This window comes from Vespa velutina, chromosome 9 (genome assembly GCF_912470025.1).
Source record: "Vespa velutina chromosome 9, iVesVel2.1, whole genome shotgun sequence".
Taxonomy (NCBI): domain Eukaryota; kingdom Metazoa; phylum Arthropoda; class Insecta; order Hymenoptera; family Vespidae; genus Vespa; species Vespa velutina.
The window spans coordinates 1,803,102-1,822,190 of NC_062196.1; the positions used below are offsets into that span (position 1 = coordinate 1,803,102).

General features: G+C 27.1%; 5 protein-coding genes across 12 annotated transcripts; 2 read left to right on the top strand and 3 right to left on the bottom strand.

Annotated features, from left to right (window-relative positions):
- Positions 1-1,869: 1,869 nt before the first annotated feature.
- LOC124951589 (intraflagellar transport protein 56) lies at positions 1,870-6,003 on the bottom strand. 3 transcript variants are annotated; one of them, XM_047500216.1, is made up of 9 exons: positions 5,535-6,003; positions 5,282-5,387; positions 4,861-5,014; positions 4,625-4,708; positions 4,214-4,463; positions 3,891-4,100; positions 3,501-3,807; positions 3,183-3,423; positions 1,870-3,088 (listed from the first exon to the last, which is right to left on the bottom strand). In XM_047500216.1, exons 1-9 carry the CDS (start codon positions 5,535-5,537, stop codon positions 2,977-2,979), a joined length of 1,467 nt encoding a protein of 488 aa, XP_047356172.1. In that variant the 5' UTR covers positions 5,538-6,003; the 3' UTR covers positions 1,870-2,976. The 3 variants fall into 3 exon arrangements, with proteins under 3 accessions (XP_047356172.1, XP_047356170.1, XP_047356171.1); XM_047500214.1 differs by having other exon boundaries at positions 4,861-5,387; XM_047500215.1 differs by lacking the exon at positions 4,625-4,708 and having other exon boundaries at positions 4,861-5,387.
- On the top strand, positions 5,562-7,109 carry LOC124951592 (cytosolic Fe-S cluster assembly factor NUBP2 homolog). The gene is made up of 5 exons (XM_047500224.1): positions 5,562-6,010; positions 6,078-6,166; positions 6,266-6,487; positions 6,603-6,756; positions 6,846-7,109. Exons 1-5 carry the CDS (start codon positions 5,900-5,902, stop codon positions 7,050-7,052), a joined length of 783 nt encoding a protein of 260 aa, XP_047356180.1. The 5' UTR covers positions 5,562-5,899; the 3' UTR covers positions 7,053-7,109.
- Positions 6,229-9,557, bottom strand: LOC124951590 (uridine 5'-monophosphate synthase). Of its 4 annotated transcripts, none has more exons than XM_047500220.1 (5): positions 9,415-9,557; positions 9,101-9,137; positions 8,861-9,025; positions 8,274-8,754; positions 6,229-8,197 (listed from the first exon to the last, which is right to left on the bottom strand). In XM_047500220.1, the coding sequence occupies exons 3-5, from the start codon at positions 8,999-9,001 to the stop codon at positions 7,404-7,406; spliced, it is 1,416 nt and encodes a 471-aa protein (XP_047356176.1). In that variant the 5' UTR covers positions 9,002-9,025; positions 9,101-9,137; positions 9,415-9,557; the 3' UTR covers positions 6,229-7,403. The 4 variants fall into 4 exon arrangements, with proteins under 4 accessions (XP_047356176.1, XP_047356175.1, XP_047356173.1 ...); XM_047500219.1 differs by having other exon boundaries at positions 6,229-8,203; positions 8,277-8,754; positions 8,861-9,008; positions 9,415-9,556; XM_047500217.1 differs by having other exon boundaries at positions 6,229-8,203; positions 8,277-8,754; positions 9,415-9,556.
- On the top strand, positions 9,013-13,250 carry LOC124951588 (ankyrin repeat and LEM domain-containing protein 2 homolog). Of its 3 annotated transcripts, XM_047500210.1 has the most exons (11): positions 9,013-10,581; positions 10,672-11,003; positions 11,074-11,385; positions 11,457-11,609; positions 11,685-11,911; positions 11,989-12,136; positions 12,211-12,337; positions 12,445-12,516; positions 12,614-12,713; positions 12,815-12,943; positions 13,033-13,250. In XM_047500210.1, exons 1-11 carry the CDS (start codon positions 10,476-10,478, stop codon positions 13,079-13,081), a joined length of 1,755 nt encoding a protein of 584 aa, XP_047356166.1. In that variant the 5' UTR covers positions 9,013-10,475; the 3' UTR covers positions 13,082-13,250. The 3 variants fall into 3 exon arrangements, with proteins under 3 accessions (XP_047356166.1, XP_047356168.1, XP_047356169.1); XM_047500212.1 differs by lacking the exon at positions 12,445-12,516; XM_047500213.1 differs by lacking the exons at positions 12,445-12,516; positions 13,033-13,250 and having other exon boundaries at positions 12,614-12,943.
- LOC124951587 (prosaposin) lies at positions 12,548-19,021 on the bottom strand. Its single transcript, XM_047500209.1, has 15 exons — positions 18,930-19,021; positions 18,762-18,851; positions 18,251-18,350; positions 17,620-17,983; positions 17,054-17,362; positions 16,789-16,977; positions 16,590-16,709; positions 16,253-16,507; positions 16,046-16,180; positions 15,793-15,954; positions 15,499-15,718; positions 15,069-15,386; positions 14,819-14,958; positions 14,508-14,732; positions 12,548-14,414 (listed from the first exon to the last, which is right to left on the bottom strand). The coding sequence occupies exons 2-15, from the start codon at positions 18,799-18,801 to the stop codon at positions 14,358-14,360; spliced, it is 2,634 nt and encodes an 877-aa protein (XP_047356165.1). The 5' UTR covers positions 18,802-18,851; positions 18,930-19,021; the 3' UTR covers positions 12,548-14,357.
- Positions 19,022-19,089: the final 68 nt, after the last annotated feature.

Sequence of the window (19,089 nt, forward strand, 5' to 3'; positions counted from 1 at the left end):
TATATATATATATATATATATATATATATACACATACACACACACACACAAACACACACACACACTATTACATATATATATGTTAACAATTTGTGTTCATATTGTGCTTCTTCGAGTACATTTTGTACAAAAATCGTCTTCGTGGAATGCACTATATTTGTTTAAGATCCTTAAAAAAGTAGAAGAACAAATTTAAAGATTTGGTGAAATCCTAAACAAATAAATCCTATGACCTATATCTTTGCATTTAGTTCTTATTACAGAATTGAAATCATAATATAATGATATTAACGAATTACATTTTCTTGAATTTCGCTTAAACTCATTTTTATTATGTAAGAGAATCATATTTTTAATTAATATAAGTGTCATTTTCAAATACTCACACGTAAGAATACGCAGTATGTATGTGCATTTACGCTAATTTTTCTATATGATATCATTCATGAAAGTATTCTTCATATATGGAAGCATGAAACACTGTATCTTGATATATCTGCTTTCTCTGTTATTTAAAAAAAAATAAAATAAAAAGGTAGAAATTAGTAGCTTTTATGCGCATCTCCTTTCAATTTGTCTTCGGTTCAAAATTAGTTTAGCTTAATATCTAAACATGTGTATGATATACTGTAAAAGAATTAATGTCTTAGTTTAATTTATCTATACAAGTTCATGCTGTCGATTTGACGCTTCGTTTCTAAACAAATTTCAAGAAATCATATGACATCCAAAGATGTGATGATTTACAATTTTAAACATTCAACATCCAACAACGCCATATATAAATGCCAAACAACGTTCTTATACAATCTGTATAAATTCAAAAACACGTTGCGTATCTTCGAATTGTATGAATAATAATATTGGACCCTATTTTATAATCATTAAATAAATGATAGAAATTGATTTCCTATTTCCATGTACAAATACGAACGAATAATATAGTTTTGCATTTGGTACACGGAATAGAAAATTATTTTCTGAAGAACGGGGTCAAAACTATAATGATCGTGCATACACGATTGTTTAAATAGTCGTTTTCTTACTATTACTTTATTGTGTAATTTATCGGTATAAGAATTCATTTTTACGTTGCATAGATCCTTTGCTTGGTCGAATCTACGCTACGTATAAATGCTTTGATGTATAAGTGCAGCATCCATCATCCTTTCGAGTACAGAAATTTCTTAGAAAACAGAAGAAAATTCTCGATATACCTGTATGATAAGAGACATACCGCGATATAATCAAATATTCATTCATCACGTTATAAACTGCTAAAACAGCTAACTTGTTCATCTATGATTAATGTTATTAAGAATTAACGTTAACAGGTATATAAATGTCATTAAATAACTACTTATTCTATAATTGACCTAACTTGAAAACATGCAGTAGTGAAAGAATTTACATTGACTACATAAATTAATGAATAATAATTGTTGTTAATGCAATTCGTTTTTTCGTATAAATGGAACCAATTCTGACAACTGTTCTTCAATATGAAAACTATTAATGAAGTAGAAAGTTTCTCTTAATATCACGCATGTATGTGTTTCTTAAAACTAACTGTATTCTGAAGGGATGCTCATAAGGATATTGCATAATATTTGTCGCTGTAATGATCTGACAGTTACTCTCTTATATGTACAGAATTTTGAAAATTAATTAATACGGTAGATAACGCCGCCCATGCTACAACATCGAGCCTTATTGGCTAGTAGCAAATTGCCAAAAAGATACTTTCATCATAATGTATATGAACATACGAAAGTGGGAGCACAAAATTCGTAGGATCTTTTCAAAACTATGTGTGAGAGAATGTGTGAAAGTGATAACGAATGATAGAAAGAAAGCGTAATACATGAATGACTTTAAATGAACACTGCATATACTTTCTGCTTTATTACTACTATATTTACACCTTTAGCATAATCAATTTTAACTTGATCTTAGAGTGTCAACGTTTGATGAAACGGATACTGAGTGTATGTATCGTGCAATTGAAAAACGGTGATCTTTTTTAAATTATGGAGTGTAACAATTGAATACTAGCGTGGACTATTAAAGTTATTTCACCTGACGGACTGTACTAAAGACTCAAATGTAGATAAACATAGTTAGAGAATGAGTGCCGAGAAATAAGATGTATTTCAGAGAAGAATCGATATCATACAAAATGAAATTTGCATTAACATGCTAGTATGTATATCGTTAATCATTTTGGTGCTATTTTTATATGTAACTATGTAGAAATAATTGGTACTAGGCACTCCTTCTCTATATTTGTACTAGTACTGGCTAAGTAATAATGCATTTTATGAATAAAATGGAAAATATCTTTTAGTATCATCAATCAAATAATTAAGTTTAATTTTACTGAAAAAAGTACTTGTTATTTTCATTTTTTTTAACAAAATATTACAAAGAACTTATAGATTAAAATTTATTTTGTTTTTTTATGTTATAAACATTAAAACTTTAAATTTTATCTTTTATTTTAAATTAAATCTTTTTCTTTTAGTTTCATTGTAGCATCTATTCAGTAGAAATATTTTCGAAGAAGTGTGTATGATTCAAGTTACTTTATAACATATAAATATGTTTAAAAATTTTTCAAATTTATGCTACAGGACGTCGGCTAATCGTACATGAAAGTAGAAGAAAAATAGTACGTCATAAATTATGGCGTTTTTAAAATACTTCAATTATGTTTGTTAAAGGTTATTATTATTATTATATCGTAATTATTATTATACAAATGAGTGTATCACGGTTTAAATATATCTATTTTATATTAAAGCAGCAACCACAAGCAGTGTTGTTTCATAACAAAACAACAATAGTTTTTGAGCATTCACGTTGGTCCCATTATTGTTTTGCCAATTAACGATATTTTCATAGAATACAAAAGAAAATAAGAAACAAGGCCATTAATGGACGGAATTGATTATTAAATCATTATACATCACAGCATTAACAATTAATCCTGTTATCTTTACCCCATTTACGCATAACACGAATAATTTGTTCCACTTGTGAATTAGATGTATTTCTAAGCAAAAGAATTATTTCAGGAAGTAGATCTCTGTAAAAAATGAATATTAATTTCAAATCAATCTATCTATTCATTTATCTATGTTAGTTTATATACTATCTAACATATGATATATAAAACATACGTTGGTTGTTTTTCTGCGACAATATATTGAAATGTACCACAACAAGCTCCACGTTTACCCTCCCAGTGTTCTGGACTAGGATCCATTCGTTCTAACATATCAAATGCTTTAGCAGCATACCAAAATTCACCTACTTTGTAACAAGTATTCGCAATCATTTGCAATAAATTAAATGATTCTGTTGATGTATCCATTTTTAAATATAACTCCCATGCAAGTTTTGCTTTTTTATTCATAATATCTAAAAAGATTAGATTCATTTATTAAATATAGTACTTATTTTTTAAATAACATAAACTTACAACATATTAAACTTACAACAATAAGCCAGAAGATTGATGTAAATATAATCATTTTTGTATTTTTCATTGTGTATCATCAAGAAAGCTTCTTCTGCCTCTTTAAAATAACCTGCTGCAGATTGTGCTTGTGCATAATTAAAATTAAAATTATCTTCGTTAGAAAAATAAGTTTTAATTGAGTTTAAATAAACCAGAACTTCTTCAAATTGTCGGTAAAGGAAAAAGCAAGATGCCATACATTGTCTACCAGGTATGGTATCACATTCTGATGCAGAAGAACCCACCAATTGAAAATATTGTTGAGCAGTTTTTATATTGTCACGCTAAAAATATTTACCACTTTACTATTGAATCTTAGAATCTATATTATAACTACCTATCTAATTTTAAAAATCTATTAACTTACAGAACCTATTTCCTGACCCATCACAGCATTTACTATGCCCTTTAAAATGTATTCTTGTGGAACAGCAGGTTCAAGATCTTTAATAAGTTCATATGCTTCCTTTATATCATCTTGCTTTAAATAATATATTACCAAATTAAGTCGAGCTTCTGGTATAACATCTACTAAATTTGGTAAAATTTGTAAAGCTCCTTCCCCATTTCGAAATACCTATAATATTGATTACATTACTGATTTTAAAAATGATTTGATTTTACCTCTGTAAAATCATTTTTATTATAACATTTTGCTTTCCATTTATCAATTAAGAAAACTGTACATACAACAGTGTTATGACGAATAAGATCATGTCCAAAACTAAAAGAGCTTGATATCTTTCCTATAAGCTGCTTCATTTCAGCTTGTGCAGCATTACCATTATATAAACGAAAATGATTACAAGCTTTCAAATTGATTGCAATTGCACTATCTGGAAATTTTTGTAAGTACACTTGCAGAACTTCTTGTGCAACATCATAATAATCTAACTTATAGTAGCACAAAGCTACATATACATTTAAAGCTACATAATCTCTGAAAAAAATTATATTCCCTTTAAAAAGTATTTTTAAAATTATAAAATTATAAAATATTATAAAATTATTAAATACTTTGATAATTGTTATAAACAGAATATATGACAGGAAAGTATTGGATTAAATACTAAGGGTGCAAATAGGATGGGAGATGGATACCTGCAATTTTTTAATTGTGTAATAAAATATACTTCTGAATCAGTTTCATGCATAAAACTGTTTTCTTTTTTTTCATCCACTTTGCTAAATGCATATGAAATCAATTAGTAACTACAAAACTGAATTATCAAAAAATTCTTATTTTTATATAAGGATACTTATATTATCAGAATATTAATTAAAATTTTTTCTTATTTAATTAATTTTTTTTCTGATATAATAATTCAATACTTAACCTGTTATCAAGCAATATCCGTTTATAAACATCAATAGCCTCTTGGTAATGTGCTCTAAGATAGTGTATGGATGCCAAACTAAGTTGATCTTCCAAAACATCATGTAACATTTGATGATACTCCAGCAACTTTGCTTCATTACCCATTTTGTGTGCTAAATGAAATAAAAGTCTTGTCTTCAATTTACTATCAGGTGCTTCTTCCAATAATTTATATGCTTCCGGATACATCCCAAGATAAAAATTACAACATGCTAAGTTTGTAATTAAATCGACTAGAACATTTTCTTTTTTTTTAAGATTTTCATAAATAGTGAGAGCTCGCTTGTAGTCTCCAAGATGAAAGGCACAATAACCCATCCATAATTCTGATTCTAAATTACTGCCAGAAGTACTGTTAAATTCTAAAAGGGTTAAAGCACCTATGTAGTCACGTTTTTCTAAAAATTCTTCTAACTTTGGTATATTAGTACGTGATGCAGATAATCTTGATCCTTCTGAAGAAGCTGGTTTTGCTCTTGACAAAATCTGTAATTCAAAATGAATGTAATGATAAAAATATATAGATAAAATGTATAGATAGATGTATAGAATAGAATGTATAGATAAAAATGTAAATTCAAAGAATTTATATTTAATCATATATTTTCAATATATAAAGAAAAATTTAGATACCATTTTTAAATGTCATCATAAACAGGTGCACGCTTATTGATTACTTCTGGATCGTATGACGTTTCAATTAACAGTTTAAAATATTTCAAAAAATATGTGAAATATACATCTCCTAGTGTGTTTTATAATTAATACTTAAAAACATTAATAATAACAAACATTGTTAGAACTTCTCAATCGATTTAATCGTGGTGAAATCAATAATATTTCAAATACTACTTTTAAATAAAACGCAAAAGTTTCAACCAATCAATGCTGTATGTATATACATTGATTATAGTAACAGTGCTATCTAGGTAAAAACAGAACTAAATATTGTGTAAACTACGTGCAGTCATAATTTGTTTATATTTTTATGTTGCGAGATGTTAGAAGGAGTGAAACACGTGGTATTAGTCCTTTCTGGAAAAGGCGGCGTAGGCAAATCTACTATTAGTACACAACTGGCCCTTGCGCTTAAAGAATCTGGATTTAAAGTGAGTTGTCAAAATCTAATATGTAAATGCACTAGGTTAGGAAGGATAAATATTAAAATGTTATTAGGTTGGCTTGTTGGATGTAGATCTTTGTGGTCCCAGTGTACCATATCTATTAAACTTAGAGGATAAAGATGTACATCAATCATCTGATGGGTAAATAAAAGATTTTTTATTAATCATTTTTTTACATCAATTTTTGTTGAGTAAAAGTTATACGCCAAGTTAACAATTCTATATAATACGTCTTTGTAGATGGGTACCAGTATTTGCTGATACAGAGCAAAGACTATCTGTTATGTCAATCGGTTTTTTATTAAAAAATCAAAATGACAGCGTAATCTGGCGTGGTCCTAAAAAAACAGCTATGATTAAGCAATTTTTAACAGATGTAGTATGGGAAAATATTGATTACTTAATTATTGATACACCACCTGGTACTTCAGATGAACATATCACAGTGATGGAAAACTTAAAGTAAAGCAATTATCTTTATGATTTTTATAATATCCTTCTATATAGGCTAAGAAATCATTTAAAACATATTATATATATATAAATTTCGTATCAGTAAATTCCAAATAAATTTCAGAAATGTTAAATGTGATGGTGCAATTTTAATTACGACTCCTCAAGCAGTTGCAGTTGATGATGTCTTGAGAGAAGTTACATTTTGTAGAAAAACTGGGATTCCTATAATTGGTATTGTGGAAAATATGAGTGGTTTTGTTTGTCCATCTTGCGAAGTAAGACTTCCAATAAAAAATTATTCAAAAACTTAATTTGTTATAATAGTAAATATTTTCTTAATTCTTTTCTATTTTCTTGTTTTTAGGAGTGTACAAATATATTTTCATCGGGTGGAGGAACAGCTCTTTCAGAAATGGTAAAGATACCATTTTTAGTTAAAGTACCTATAGATCCTCAGGTTGGTAGATTACAAGATAAAGCTCAAAGTGTTTTAGTTACTCTTCCCAATAGTCAAGTTGCGCAAGTATTTCGAAAATTAGTTGAAGAACTTACTAAAAGTAAGGAAGCTTGAAACTATAAAATTGTAAGATACAAAATAAATAAAAATCATATATTTTATAATATAAAACCAAATATTTTACATAACACAACTACTAAATGTGTATGTATCTATATAGTATAATTTCAATCTCGTATAAGTGATAAAATTTTGGGTTAATCAGAAATCATACATATACTTTGTTACAATTTTGTATGTAAAATAATTGTTGTTTAATGATTTCTTTGTTGATATTGGTATATTAGTTGTACTATTTTCAAATGATATACAAATATTCTTATGTATAAATATAGTAAAAATGTATTTTTCATATATATGTATATATACACATATATATATAGATATATATTAATTTCATATTACTTATCTCAATAATCTTTTCTTATAAGCTATCCAAAGCTGTTGTTTGTACTCTAATATAGCACCTAACTGATCCGTTGCTTCAATAATTCCCCTACCAACAACGACTATATCAGCACCCGATTTAACAACTGATTCAGGTGTGTTGTATTGTTGACCTAAGTTATCACAATTGTCTTGTAACTTAACACCAGGTGTTAACTGAAGCATTCCTAAATTTGGAATAATATCTGATTGACATACTAGACCAATTACCATATCAGATTCTTTAGAAATTGACACTGCCCTTTGTACATAATCTCCAGTAGTTAAAGTATTCTTTGCAGACATTTCAGCAACCATAAAAATACCACGTGGTTCAACAATACCATTTAAGGCACTTTGCAAACCATCTATAATAGCAGGTCCAGCAATTGGATGTACTGTAATAATATCAGCCCACTCTGCTATTTTGTATATTCCGTTTTTATACTGTAATAAGACTGTATTACCAATGTCTGCAAATTTTCTGTCTTCCATAATCAGAAATTCGTGTTGCTTTGCTAATTCCTTTAGACGTTTCAAAAAATCAAAGGAAAAATCTTCTATGATATCTACATGTATTTTTAAAATCACGATATGTGGTCCAGCAAGTTCAACCAATTCTAAAATAGAATTTATTTTTGTCAAATCAGCTGCCAAACACAAAGTGGATTGTTTTGTTTCCATTAATTGAAACAATTTAGAAGCCACTGCGTTTTTGGATTGATTTGCACGTAAACTAAATGGTGTTTTCAGTCTTTCGTTCACTATACTCACTGGAATGGATATACAATTTTATTATCTTAAATAGGAATAATTATGAGTATAAAAAAAAAATATAAAAATAATTACCTGACGAAGGAATTGGTGCTTGACACGATTTTAAATAATTTGCTACATCTTTTACAATTTCTGGTGTAACTTTACCATGATCTAACAAGCAATCCATTAATAGAGTTACATCATAAAGACTTCGCATTTTGATTCCTTTATTTTCTAGGTTTTTCCTTCCACCCTGTTCCCTATCAATTACCACCAAAACTTCAGTTACAATTAAGCCTTCCTCTTTTAAAGCATATATAGTTTCTAAAACACTACTTCCACTTGTAACTACATCCTCAATTATTATGCAGTGATCGCCTGACTTAAAGTTACCCTCTATAAGATTTTTTGTACCATAATTCTTAGCTTCTTTTCTCTTAATCAACATTGGCATATTATATTCTGCTGAAATTAAAGTAGCTAATGGAAGAGCAGTATAAGGTACCCCACAAAGTTGAATTGTATCAGTTTGAGTCTTTGCTAATTGCCAAAGAGCTTTTGCTAATCTAGACTGTAAAAAAAATGTTATATTATTTTTTTCAATATTTCATATTACTCATCTTTTATTGTTTTCAATGAAATCAAAATATGTATCTTGTTTATTTTTTCAATTTTACCATTATTTGAGGATATGCTATCATAACACGTAAATCAAAATATATAGGTGTCTTCAGACCAACTTTGGTTATAAATTCTCCAAACTTTACAGCTCCAATATCATATAAGGCTACTGCCAACTCTTTTAATTGGTCTTGCATTATTTTTCTTTTTTATATTTGCAGCTGGAAGATATAAACAAATTAAATTCATAAAACATAATCAAAATGATTATCAATTGTGCGGCATATATTTCTCACCTGTTGCACCTTCAAATAAAACACACTCTATTAATTTCTAAAAATAAAGTAAATTACTAAAGTAATATACAATGTTTTATTACATTTATTTATTTTAATTATTAATAAAATCTAATCGGTTTTTCATAAAATATGGTACTATTTATATAGTGTTTCTATCTTCCTCTATATTTGTTGAAGTATATGCTCTGAAGGTCACGTGTTGCAAATAGTGAATATTTTAGAGTAATAGTTATAATATATGTATATAAGTATAACGAAAAAATAACGAATATATAATAATAATAATAATAATAATGAATTATTAATCTCACTCTGGAAATTTTACGGTAATATGATTCCTTTGTTTCCCGCACTTATAATTAATTTTTCATAATTAGTGCTTATCCATGAATCAACAAACTCACTTGTCAACGAATAACATACGAATACTTAGTTCAGTTTAAAATCAAAATTTATAAGAATTAATCTTAAAAAGTTTTAATGAAATATAATTGGATAAGAAGTCGGCCAATAGCCAATCAAAAATCAACAATTCGATTAAAAAATGTTAATTTGAAAATATTTTATATCCTTTTCCTTTTTTATTCTGAAAATCATAAAATAAAAATCGTAAAATAAAAATTCTTATTTTTCATATAGTTATTTGCTGTCATTTTGAGTAATATCTCTAGTTTAATTACTAGAGATGTTAGAGGTTATTTTTAGCGAATCCTGTTCTCTTGTTTTATTAATCCATGCAAAGTTATATTCTTTGATACATTGGCGCGTTTTTTCATTCCTTGTATATGCGAATGTATATTTATTGTAAATTCAAAATATTATTAAATTTTTGTTTTTTTAAAAAAAAATAATTATAGTAAATAGTCAGAACAATATTAAATTCATTTTACTTAAAAAATACAAGAGTTGTTGATTAATGCATATTATTTTTATTACAATATAAGTATACCAATAAATGTCGTGTAGAATAGCAAACAATTGACTATATGCATTGGTCAGTTTCGTCATAATTAACAACTTCAGGTATTCGTTCTTATAAAATGGAATGTTTTAACAAAAGTTTTTACTCGTCATTGATATTTATAAATCAAATGATATATTATATTTTAATAGTATTTTAACAAGTGTGAATATTTATTACTATTCCATACCAACAATTATACATTCATACATACAACATAACAATTATACATTCTTTATCATCGGATATACCGCTGTTACTGTTTTTTTTTTGTGGCGTGATAGTTTTTGTACTAAAAATAGATATTGTGATTATATTATTAAAGTATGTATTGTATGTAGTTAAGTATATGATTAAATATATAATATAGTAAATAATCATCTGACTGATAAAAACAATAAAATATCACAAATGGATAATGAACATCTTAAGAATCATAACCTCACAAATGGAACTGGTTTTCATGCTGTATATATACCTCATGAGAACAATGAATTGTTAGACAATAATACAAAAGGTAATTACAAAAATGATTTATATATATATATATTTTTTTTTTTTTAATATACGCCATAGAAGTTGGTTCTATTGTATTTATATATTTTAGATAATCTTCATATTTATACAAACAAAGCTGAAGCTTTAAGAGTAATAAAGGAACATAAAACAGGACGTTTGAAAACATTTAAGTCTTATACTGATGCTGAAGAATATGCAACAACTGGACATGAACAAACGTACAATTGTGCTTATAATACTGTTAATGTAGGAGTCCCTGTGATCGAAGAAAAATCAAGTAACTTTAAAGGTCCTAAGACTCAAGATCTTATATGTTTTAAAAAATTGATAGAAAGTGGAGATTTAGATGCAGTAAAAGATACAATTTGGGGAAATCCTAGATATTTAATTAGCAGTGGAGATACACCTGCAATTTTACAAGTACGTAATTATTTTGTCTTTATAGAAGTATTTAATTGCTATACATTATAAATGTCACTTGTTCTTATAGGAAGGTTGTCGATATAATGCACTACATATAGCAGCGAAAGCTGGTTGGGCTGATATATGTGAATTGATATTAAACACTGTAGGAGATACAGAATTCATGCATTTATTTTATGGTGAAGAAGGAAATAAAAGCTATGTGGATCGTGCTGACGTTATGTTAGATTTGTATTTAAATACACCTGACAAAGGATTAAATGAGACACCCTTACACTTTGCAGTTAAATTTGGTTTTCGAGATGTAGTTAAAGTTTTTGTTTCTTATTCACAATGTATTAAAACTTTGACTAATAAGTTTGGCCAAGCACCTGTTGATGTAAGTATTAAGTAAGTTTTGTTATTATATTATTTTTTTTACATTATCTTAATATTCTCCGATTATTTTAGATGATATGTAAGCGAAAGTGCCAAGGAAATGAATTGCTAATAAAAGAAATACGTATGCTATTAGAGGAACAGTATTATGTTCCAGTATTGAGAGCTGATGATAAAACAATGCAGCCAACCATTGGTGAACCATTTTCTCCAACAAGCCCTTTGGTATATGTACTATTATAAAAATCTTATTCAAAATTGTTTTAGATTATATTATAACTATTAAATATTATTTTTCAGAATTTTAATAACGATCCTATTAGTCCATGTGTTAAGGTACGTGCATTTGCTGGACCTATGACAAAGTCACAAGCAGTAGAATTTAGGAAAAAATGGAAAACACCACCACGTCGTTGTATTACTCCTATTAAAAAAGATATTCAAGAAATTAATATTTTAAATTCTTCCAATGAAAATTTGACTTTAAGACTTCAGGATACAGAAAAAGGACTTGAACGAATTGGACGGTTGTATAAATATTTTATAAGCTTAGCATAATTATTTATCATAATTATAATGAATTATTTCAAAACTTATTGTATAGAAATCTTGCTGAAGAATATAAAGTATCTTGGAAAGAATATTGGCATTTCTTGAATGATTTTGCTGATTTTCATTGTGTTGATGGTTTGGCAAAATTGGAAAAATATTTGGAACAAAGATTTGTTAAACAATCATATTACTGTGATAAGGTATGTTCAAGCATTGAATTATATATATATATATATACACACTCATATATGATATTCTTTTTTCTATTTTGTAGAAAGCAACAATTGATAAATCCAATATAGATTCAAAACCAGACTTCTGTGATGAGTTTGATAGACTATGTCTCAAATTAAAATCGATTTCGTTATTCAATAAATCCGATGAAAATGATAACGATGAAAGTAAGTTGTTTCTTGTATATAAAGATTAAGAAATTAATTAAAAAATACCAATATGATAAGTTAAGGAATATTTTTAAAATACTTGCTAATAATATATTTATATTCAGATGTAATGAATCTATCAGGAATCACAAATTTATCCGACGATTCACAAAATAAATTTAGCATAGAAAATAATGGTAATGATCAATGTAATTTACAAAATATAAGTATTGTGCGTGTATATGTTTATTTATTCATTACGATTAATTATTTATTACTACTCATGATTTATAGATGAATTTTTTACTCCACCATCTACTCCACCATTGATACATTCTGATTCGGAAGATGATATGTATACTGCAGAAGAAGGCTGTACATTGTTTATTGAAAAGTCAGTAATATTTTTGAAAATGTTCTATAATCTAATTTATAATTATATACAGTTATTAATCTATTAGAAATGGTAAACTAATATGCATCACATTTTTTTAGTGACATACCAACAAGAATTGATTATGCTGTATACAATGCTGTTTCGCCTTCTATTGATCCTGATACATATCCAAACATTTATCGTTGGCGACATGAAATGCAACTCATTATGAAACGTGATAGGCACAGGTTTGAAATTTTATTTGTTTGCTAAAATTTTTAAATAATATTATCGGACAATAATAATATTGTTTTTATATTGGTTTTTTAATTTTTAGTTTCAACGTAGTAAATACGATTAGAAGAAAATTATTAATGAGTCCATAATATATTCACGAATAAAGTGAAGTATCAAAAGGGCTTGTGATAATTCTTATTTTAAACGCACAGTACGTTTGTAAGAGTTAAAGACTGTAAACAGAATGGAAAAAATTAGCAAGATTTCCAACTCGATATTAAATAATAAATCGTTTATATATATATATATATATACATACATACATACATATACATATATACATACATACATACATATATATACATATATACATACATATATATATATATCAATATTTTTTTTATTGACATTAAAAGTCGACTTGCTATTTGTTACCATTCTTTTTGCAGCCTAAGATGTTAATCTCTCGAAACATTTTATCAAAGATAATGTATATTTAAGATAAAACTATATTTTCTACGTATTTTATATTGTGTACATACTATTAGTATCGAAGAAAAAACAATAATAATAATTAGTAAAATGTCTAAGCTTTTTAATTTTTTAAAACTTCTAACGTATTTCCATTTAAAAAATGATAACATAAGATGACGTATATAATGTGATTTTCTTCATGTATCTACATACTATTGATAAGAAGACAATAATAAAATATAAATTATGATAACTTAAAATATCAGTGTTATCATTACTAAACTGTTCTTAAAGCAGAAAGGAAATATTATTACATTTTATATTGATAATAGAGTTACATGTCATTGATGTATAATATTTGATTACAGATTATATACTTTACAAAATATCGAAACTTAACATATTAGATTATAATTATTATTAATCATCGATGTTATTTAAGTATCGAGACAGAAGCTTTATTTTGAAATATAATTATCACAATGAATTTTAAACTAGTGCAAACATTTATTTTAGAATAAATCGCATAACTTTGCGTAAATAAAATACACTTATTTAATCTCATTTTTAAAGAACTAAGAAATGTGAGATTAAAATCTTTTCATTATAATAATAATTATTACAAGACTCAAATTTTATAAAAGCTAAAGCAATTTATTTGCAGCAATATTAATAATGACATATAGTTATCTTCTTACATTCACAAAAAACTATATAAACAAATTTTAGTTGCGAATAATAATCTTGGAAGATCTTTTCATTCGCTATATCCTTGACAATCTACTTATTTTTATGTATTTATTTATTTATTTATTTTTTTGTTTAAAATAAATTGCCACGAACATATATTATTAACATATTATTATAATAACTGGCTTCTTATCTAAAGAAACACCATGATGTATTGCTGCTTATGCGGATTTAATTTCCAGATGATATTGGAATCATGGATTATTTTTGTCCAATTGCAAAATCTTTCCATATATTCTTCCTACAATACTCTACAGCCTTAATAGAATAAAACAAGGTCAAATGAATAGTAATATTTATAAAAAGATTTTCTTATCATATATAAAAAAGAAAAAAAAATTTTACGCAAACCTTGCATTTGACGGCATTCTCATAATTCTTACACCAATAATTCTGACCCCATTTACATTTTTCATTTGTCATATCGGATGGTTTGATACGTGCAGGCATTAACATCATAGCGAGATAATCATTCTTCGAACACAGTACAATTTTACTACATATTTTCTTAACGTCACCATGTGATTTAATTATGTTTATTATACTTTGTTCGTATACCTCCATCATCATAACGCACTAAAACATATGATATATACCGCTTATGTATAATTGTATTATTCAAAAACCTATACACGACGATTTATTATAATAATTTAATTTACTTTATTTTGTTTGTTTGCTGGCATATATTTGCAAATTTTCGATACGACCTCTTCGATATCGCTATCTACTTTAGGATTATCCAGAAGTTTATCGATTGTCGATATAACCAATTGACATAAAGCGCATTCTTCCATAGATTCTATTAGGATTGCAACAAATATTGTGTGTATGTATATATATATATATATATATATTATATATAATCAAGCTTATTAAGATATCAGAACAAAGAAATATAAATACGCATACCTTTTATCTTTTTCGTATCAACTGTACAGAAACCAATCATCGTACAAACTTCTTTTGGTGTAACATCCTCCGAAAGAATTTGTATTACAGCATCGGCATATTGACTAACGAAATTATTACATTCCTTAGAAATTGTCTTTGGAAGATGTTTGCAAATACCATAAACGATATTTTCGATTTCATCTCTGTTTTTTTTCTTGGTCATTTCTTTATCAATATATTGCATCACAAATTCACATATAACGCAAGTCGTACTATCTTTTACTTTATTTTTAATACTTGGTTGTAGTGGCAAAAAGTCAGGTATCTCATTAGTCACTGAATTATAAAAAAAAAAAAAAAAAAAAAAAAAAAAAAAAAAAAAAAAAGAAATATATATTTTATAAATTATAAATTTGTCTAATCATTAATAATCATTAATTAGACTTACTTATTTCACCATCTTTATCAGTTAAGAATAAGTTTCTTGGTCCTGGATCTTCCTCCGGATTGCACAACTTGATATAAACACAAATTTCTTTTGGTGTAAGATCAGCAAGTAACATTTCCACTAGTTCCTTACTATACTCTTTCACAAAATCTGTACACTGATCGATCAAAGAGTTTGGCAAATGACTGCATAATTTATCAAGTTCATCTTTTATTTTAACCTGAACATAAAAAAGAAACATGTAAAAAAGAAAATCTAAACGAAAGATCTGATTTAATGATCTAATTTAATTACTTCTGTTTTGTTGTCCTTAATAGCATTATAGATTTGTGTTAGAGCTAGTAAACATAATGGGCAACTTGGTTTATCATGTCTTTCAATTATGTAGCCTTTAGGAGCTTTATTCCAAAGTTCTATCAGCTCTTCTGATGGGCATATATGTATCATTGGACATACCTAAATAAAATCTCGTGATATATTTCAATGTTTTTTCTTTGTTTAAAAGTTACATAAATATCTAATATTGTTAAGAAAATTATATATTTACCTGAGATGGATCGATCTCTTGAGCTAAAAGAGCTACAACTGCATCTCCATAAGTATTAATAAATTGTTCACACTCACTTTCAACACTGTTTGGTAATTTCTTACATATTTTTCCAATAATTTGTTTTACTTTTTCCTTAAAAAGAAATCAAAATCATAATTATTATTTTTCAAATTCTATCATAAAGCTTAATCCAATAATTAATACCTCATTAGTAGGATCCGTAATAGCGATTTGTACATAATGCAACACATATTCACATAATGCACACCCTTCTTTGCTGTCAATACCTGTTGATGTTCTTGGTCCAGTTAAAGAAAGACCATATCTTTCTATTGGTAATTGCATTTCTTCTATTTCTGTGTTACGATGTTTATTATCAATTTCTGTATCAATTTTCTTATCTAAAATATGTAGACCAATTTCTGCAGCTTTTATAGGAATCAGAGGTGCAATTGAACCCTGTATAGTACAGTAAAAATATATTTAACATAATGATTATATTTGCTAATTTTAAACTATGCTTCACATAACTGTTACATACAGTTATTCTTTTTCCTGGACTGGGGCAAATTCCAGACATTTGACATACAACGTTGCCATTTAACTTTGTTGTGAGATATGTGTATATTTCTGGGTAATATTCATCAACAATTGCCTTGCACTATATAAATACATAATTAAATTTTGTAAACTGTAGAGAGTTAAATAGAAAAACTAGTTAATAAAGACAGAATACATACTTCAGTAGCAAAAGATTTCGTTTGTTTACAAAGACCTTGAAGCACTAAATGAAATTCAGCTTCAGTAGTGTTTGCTACTAACAAATCTTTTAAATGACCTACAAGCTGTTCACATAGTTTGCATGGAAGATCATCATCAACTTCAACCATACCAACACTGGAAAGTGGCCTTATTTCTACATTTATAGGCTGTAATTTAATGTATATAATAAATTTAATATATATATATTTTTTTTTGTTATTGTGTAATATTTATCATGTATACCTTTACAGTTCCATCTTCATGTTTGTGGAACTTATCACTACACTGGCCTGATAAATGACATATATTCTGTGCATTGAAGTTGTCTTGAAGATGAGAGTAAATCGTATCAAAGTATGTCAGAATTATGGATGAGCAAGCATCTGAAAATGAGCTGAAATTTCCACAAATATCGAGCATCTGTTGCAACATTTTGTCCTTTGATATATCTTTTAAATTATATTCCATGTGTGTTGCAATCGTAAAACATTTAGAACATTCATCAGGTTCAAGTTCATCTTTCTCCAATGAAATGGATTTTATTTTCTTATTCTAAAAATATAATTCCATAAAAAATAGTACACTTACATTTTAATAAGAATGCTTTGTTATATTGAAACGTATAAAAACTTGGCTCACTCCTTATTTATACTAGACTGTGTTTTATGTTTAGCAATATCTAATCTTAAAACATTCATAAACATTTAAGAGCTGTATCATATATATGTATTTATATGTCAATAGGTTATTTTTCCACAGCTATAAATATATAGAAGCTTACATTATAAAAAAAGAAATGATAATCTTACCTCTGATGTTTGTTCTTTAAATTTACTCAGTAATATATCAATATGTGCTGAATTACAGAGACCTGCTACAGAACATACTACAGATGGATTCATTTGAGAAGCCAAAGTTTCCACAAGTTCAGGAATGAATTGATCAACAAGTTTTACACATTCCTCTACTATTGGATTAATATGAATCAACTTGCAACTGCCTTCAAAGACTGCTTTCAAATCTTGTTGAGTCTGATTACTTTCCAGTTGATCTCGTGCCTGTTGCACCATATCTTTACATACTCCACAAACTGTATCATTATCTTCTGGTACTTCCATTTTCTCCCAAACCTTTTTAATACAATGATGGGTGGCATTGCAATTTGCAGAAGTTCTATTATTCGAAAAAGAAAGAGTCTGATTATTTTATAGTTAAGTATTGATACAAGTAATATTCTAAATATGAATAAATTAAACTTTGACATCTTATTTATAGATAAACATATAAATCTCTAAAGAAACTTTCTTGAAATAACAAACAATGTATTTACTCTAACTACTATTAAAACAAAGTTTAACAACATTTTTTTCTATAGTACAGTATTTATAGATAATATTTATTTTTATATTTTATATTAAATATATATATTACTAAACTTACGTTATATTATGACACCAATAAGATGGACCCCATGTACATTCTTTAGCTCCCAAAAGATAGGGCGCACTTTCTGCTGTAATAATTGATTTAGCTGTGGATACTACAAAACAAAAATAAAGAAAACAATCTTAATGCATATTAACTTTGTAATATTGAAGAAATTACAAATTCTACATATTCAAAGTATGATTAATGTTTCCTGAAGCACATTATTAATGCCTGAGTCATCTTCCTTATGTGCTCAATAAGTGTTCCTTTCTTCTAAGTAATAAAAATTCAAGATTGACGAGTTCTTTTTTAAAGGTCATTATCATGACTATTTTTTTAAATGTAAAGTCGTATACAGTAATATGTTTAATTTAAATATTTAAATATAATAAAATAAAATAAAACAAGAATAAAAAAGGGAATTACAAAACATTCTTGTCATTTATTTGCCATTTTGATATAAACAATCGATATGGAAGTAGTAAGATAACTACGTCGCGAAAGAACAAAGGACGATACTTACCAGCTAAAATCGCGCAAAGCGCGATTAACATCTCCTTCATTTTATATCACTATGCTTTTATAGACACTTGATTACTTCCAAAGACTTTGTCTAAAATTCGAATAATTACAGCTTTTTATTTAATGTAAATACGTTAAAATTGATTGATATTACGAACAAGTGACGTACAACTTTAGCAGTTGCGCTGTTGTGACGACGATAGGAAGCTTCTACTGATTCTTTACGAATCATCTATCGCAAGAAGAAGGCGCTGTGTGCTACTATCAAAAATAATTATTTTGTTGAATGTATATATATACGTACGTATGTGCGTATTGCCTCATGTTCC

Coding starts and splice junctions, on each gene's coding strand:
- LOC124951588 (XM_047500210.1), top strand. CDS start 10,476: ATGGATAATGAACATCTTAAGAATCATAACCTCACAAATGGAACTGGT. Junction 11,610..11,684: donor TTTCTCCAACAAGCCCTTTG/GTATATGTACTA, acceptor ATTATTTTTCAG/AATTTTAATAACGATCCTAT. Junction 12,338..12,444: donor TGAAAATGATAACGATGAAA/GTAAGTTGTTTC, acceptor ATTTATATTCAG/ATGTAATGAATCTATCAGGA.
- LOC124951589 (XM_047500214.1), bottom strand. Junction 4,709..4,860: donor CGGATATTGCTTGATAACAG/GTTAAGTATTGA, acceptor ATATGCATTTAG/CAAAGTGGATGAAAAAAAAG. Junction 4,464..4,624: donor ACACAATTAAAAAATTGCAG/GTATCCATCTCC, acceptor AATTTTTTTCAG/AGATTATGTAGCTTTAAATG.
- LOC124951587 (XM_047500209.1), bottom strand. CDS start 18,801: ATGAAGGAGATGTTAATCGCGCTTTGCGCGATTTTAGCTG. Junction 17,984..18,250: donor TATTGGTGTCATAATATAAC/GTAAGTTTAGTA, acceptor TTCGAATAATAG/AACTTCTGCAAATTGCAATG. Junction 14,415..14,507: donor AGAATGCCGTCAAATGCAAG/GTTTGCGTAAAA, acceptor TATTCTATTAAG/GCTGTAGAGTATTGTAGGAA.
- LOC124951590 (XM_047500219.1), bottom strand. CDS start 9,001: ATGCAAGACCAATTAAAAGAGTTGGCAGTAGCCTTATATGATATTGGA. Junction 8,755..8,860: donor TAGCATATCCTCAAATAATG/GTAAAATTGAAA, acceptor TTTTTTTTACAG/TCTAGATTAGCAAAAGCTCT. Junction 8,204..8,276: donor TCAAGCACCAATTCCTTCGT/CAGGTAATTATT, acceptor ATTGTATATCCA/TTCCAGTGAGTATAGTGAAC.
- LOC124951592 (XM_047500224.1), top strand. CDS start 5,900: ATGTTAGAAGGAGTGAAACACGTGGTATTAGTCCTTTCTGGAAAAGGC. Junction 6,011..6,077: donor TTAAAGAATCTGGATTTAAA/GTGAGTTGTCAA, acceptor AAATGTTATTAG/GTTGGCTTGTTGGATGTAGA. Junction 6,167..6,265: donor GTACATCAATCATCTGATGG/GTAAATAAAAGA, acceptor ACGTCTTTGTAG/ATGGGTACCAGTATTTGCTG.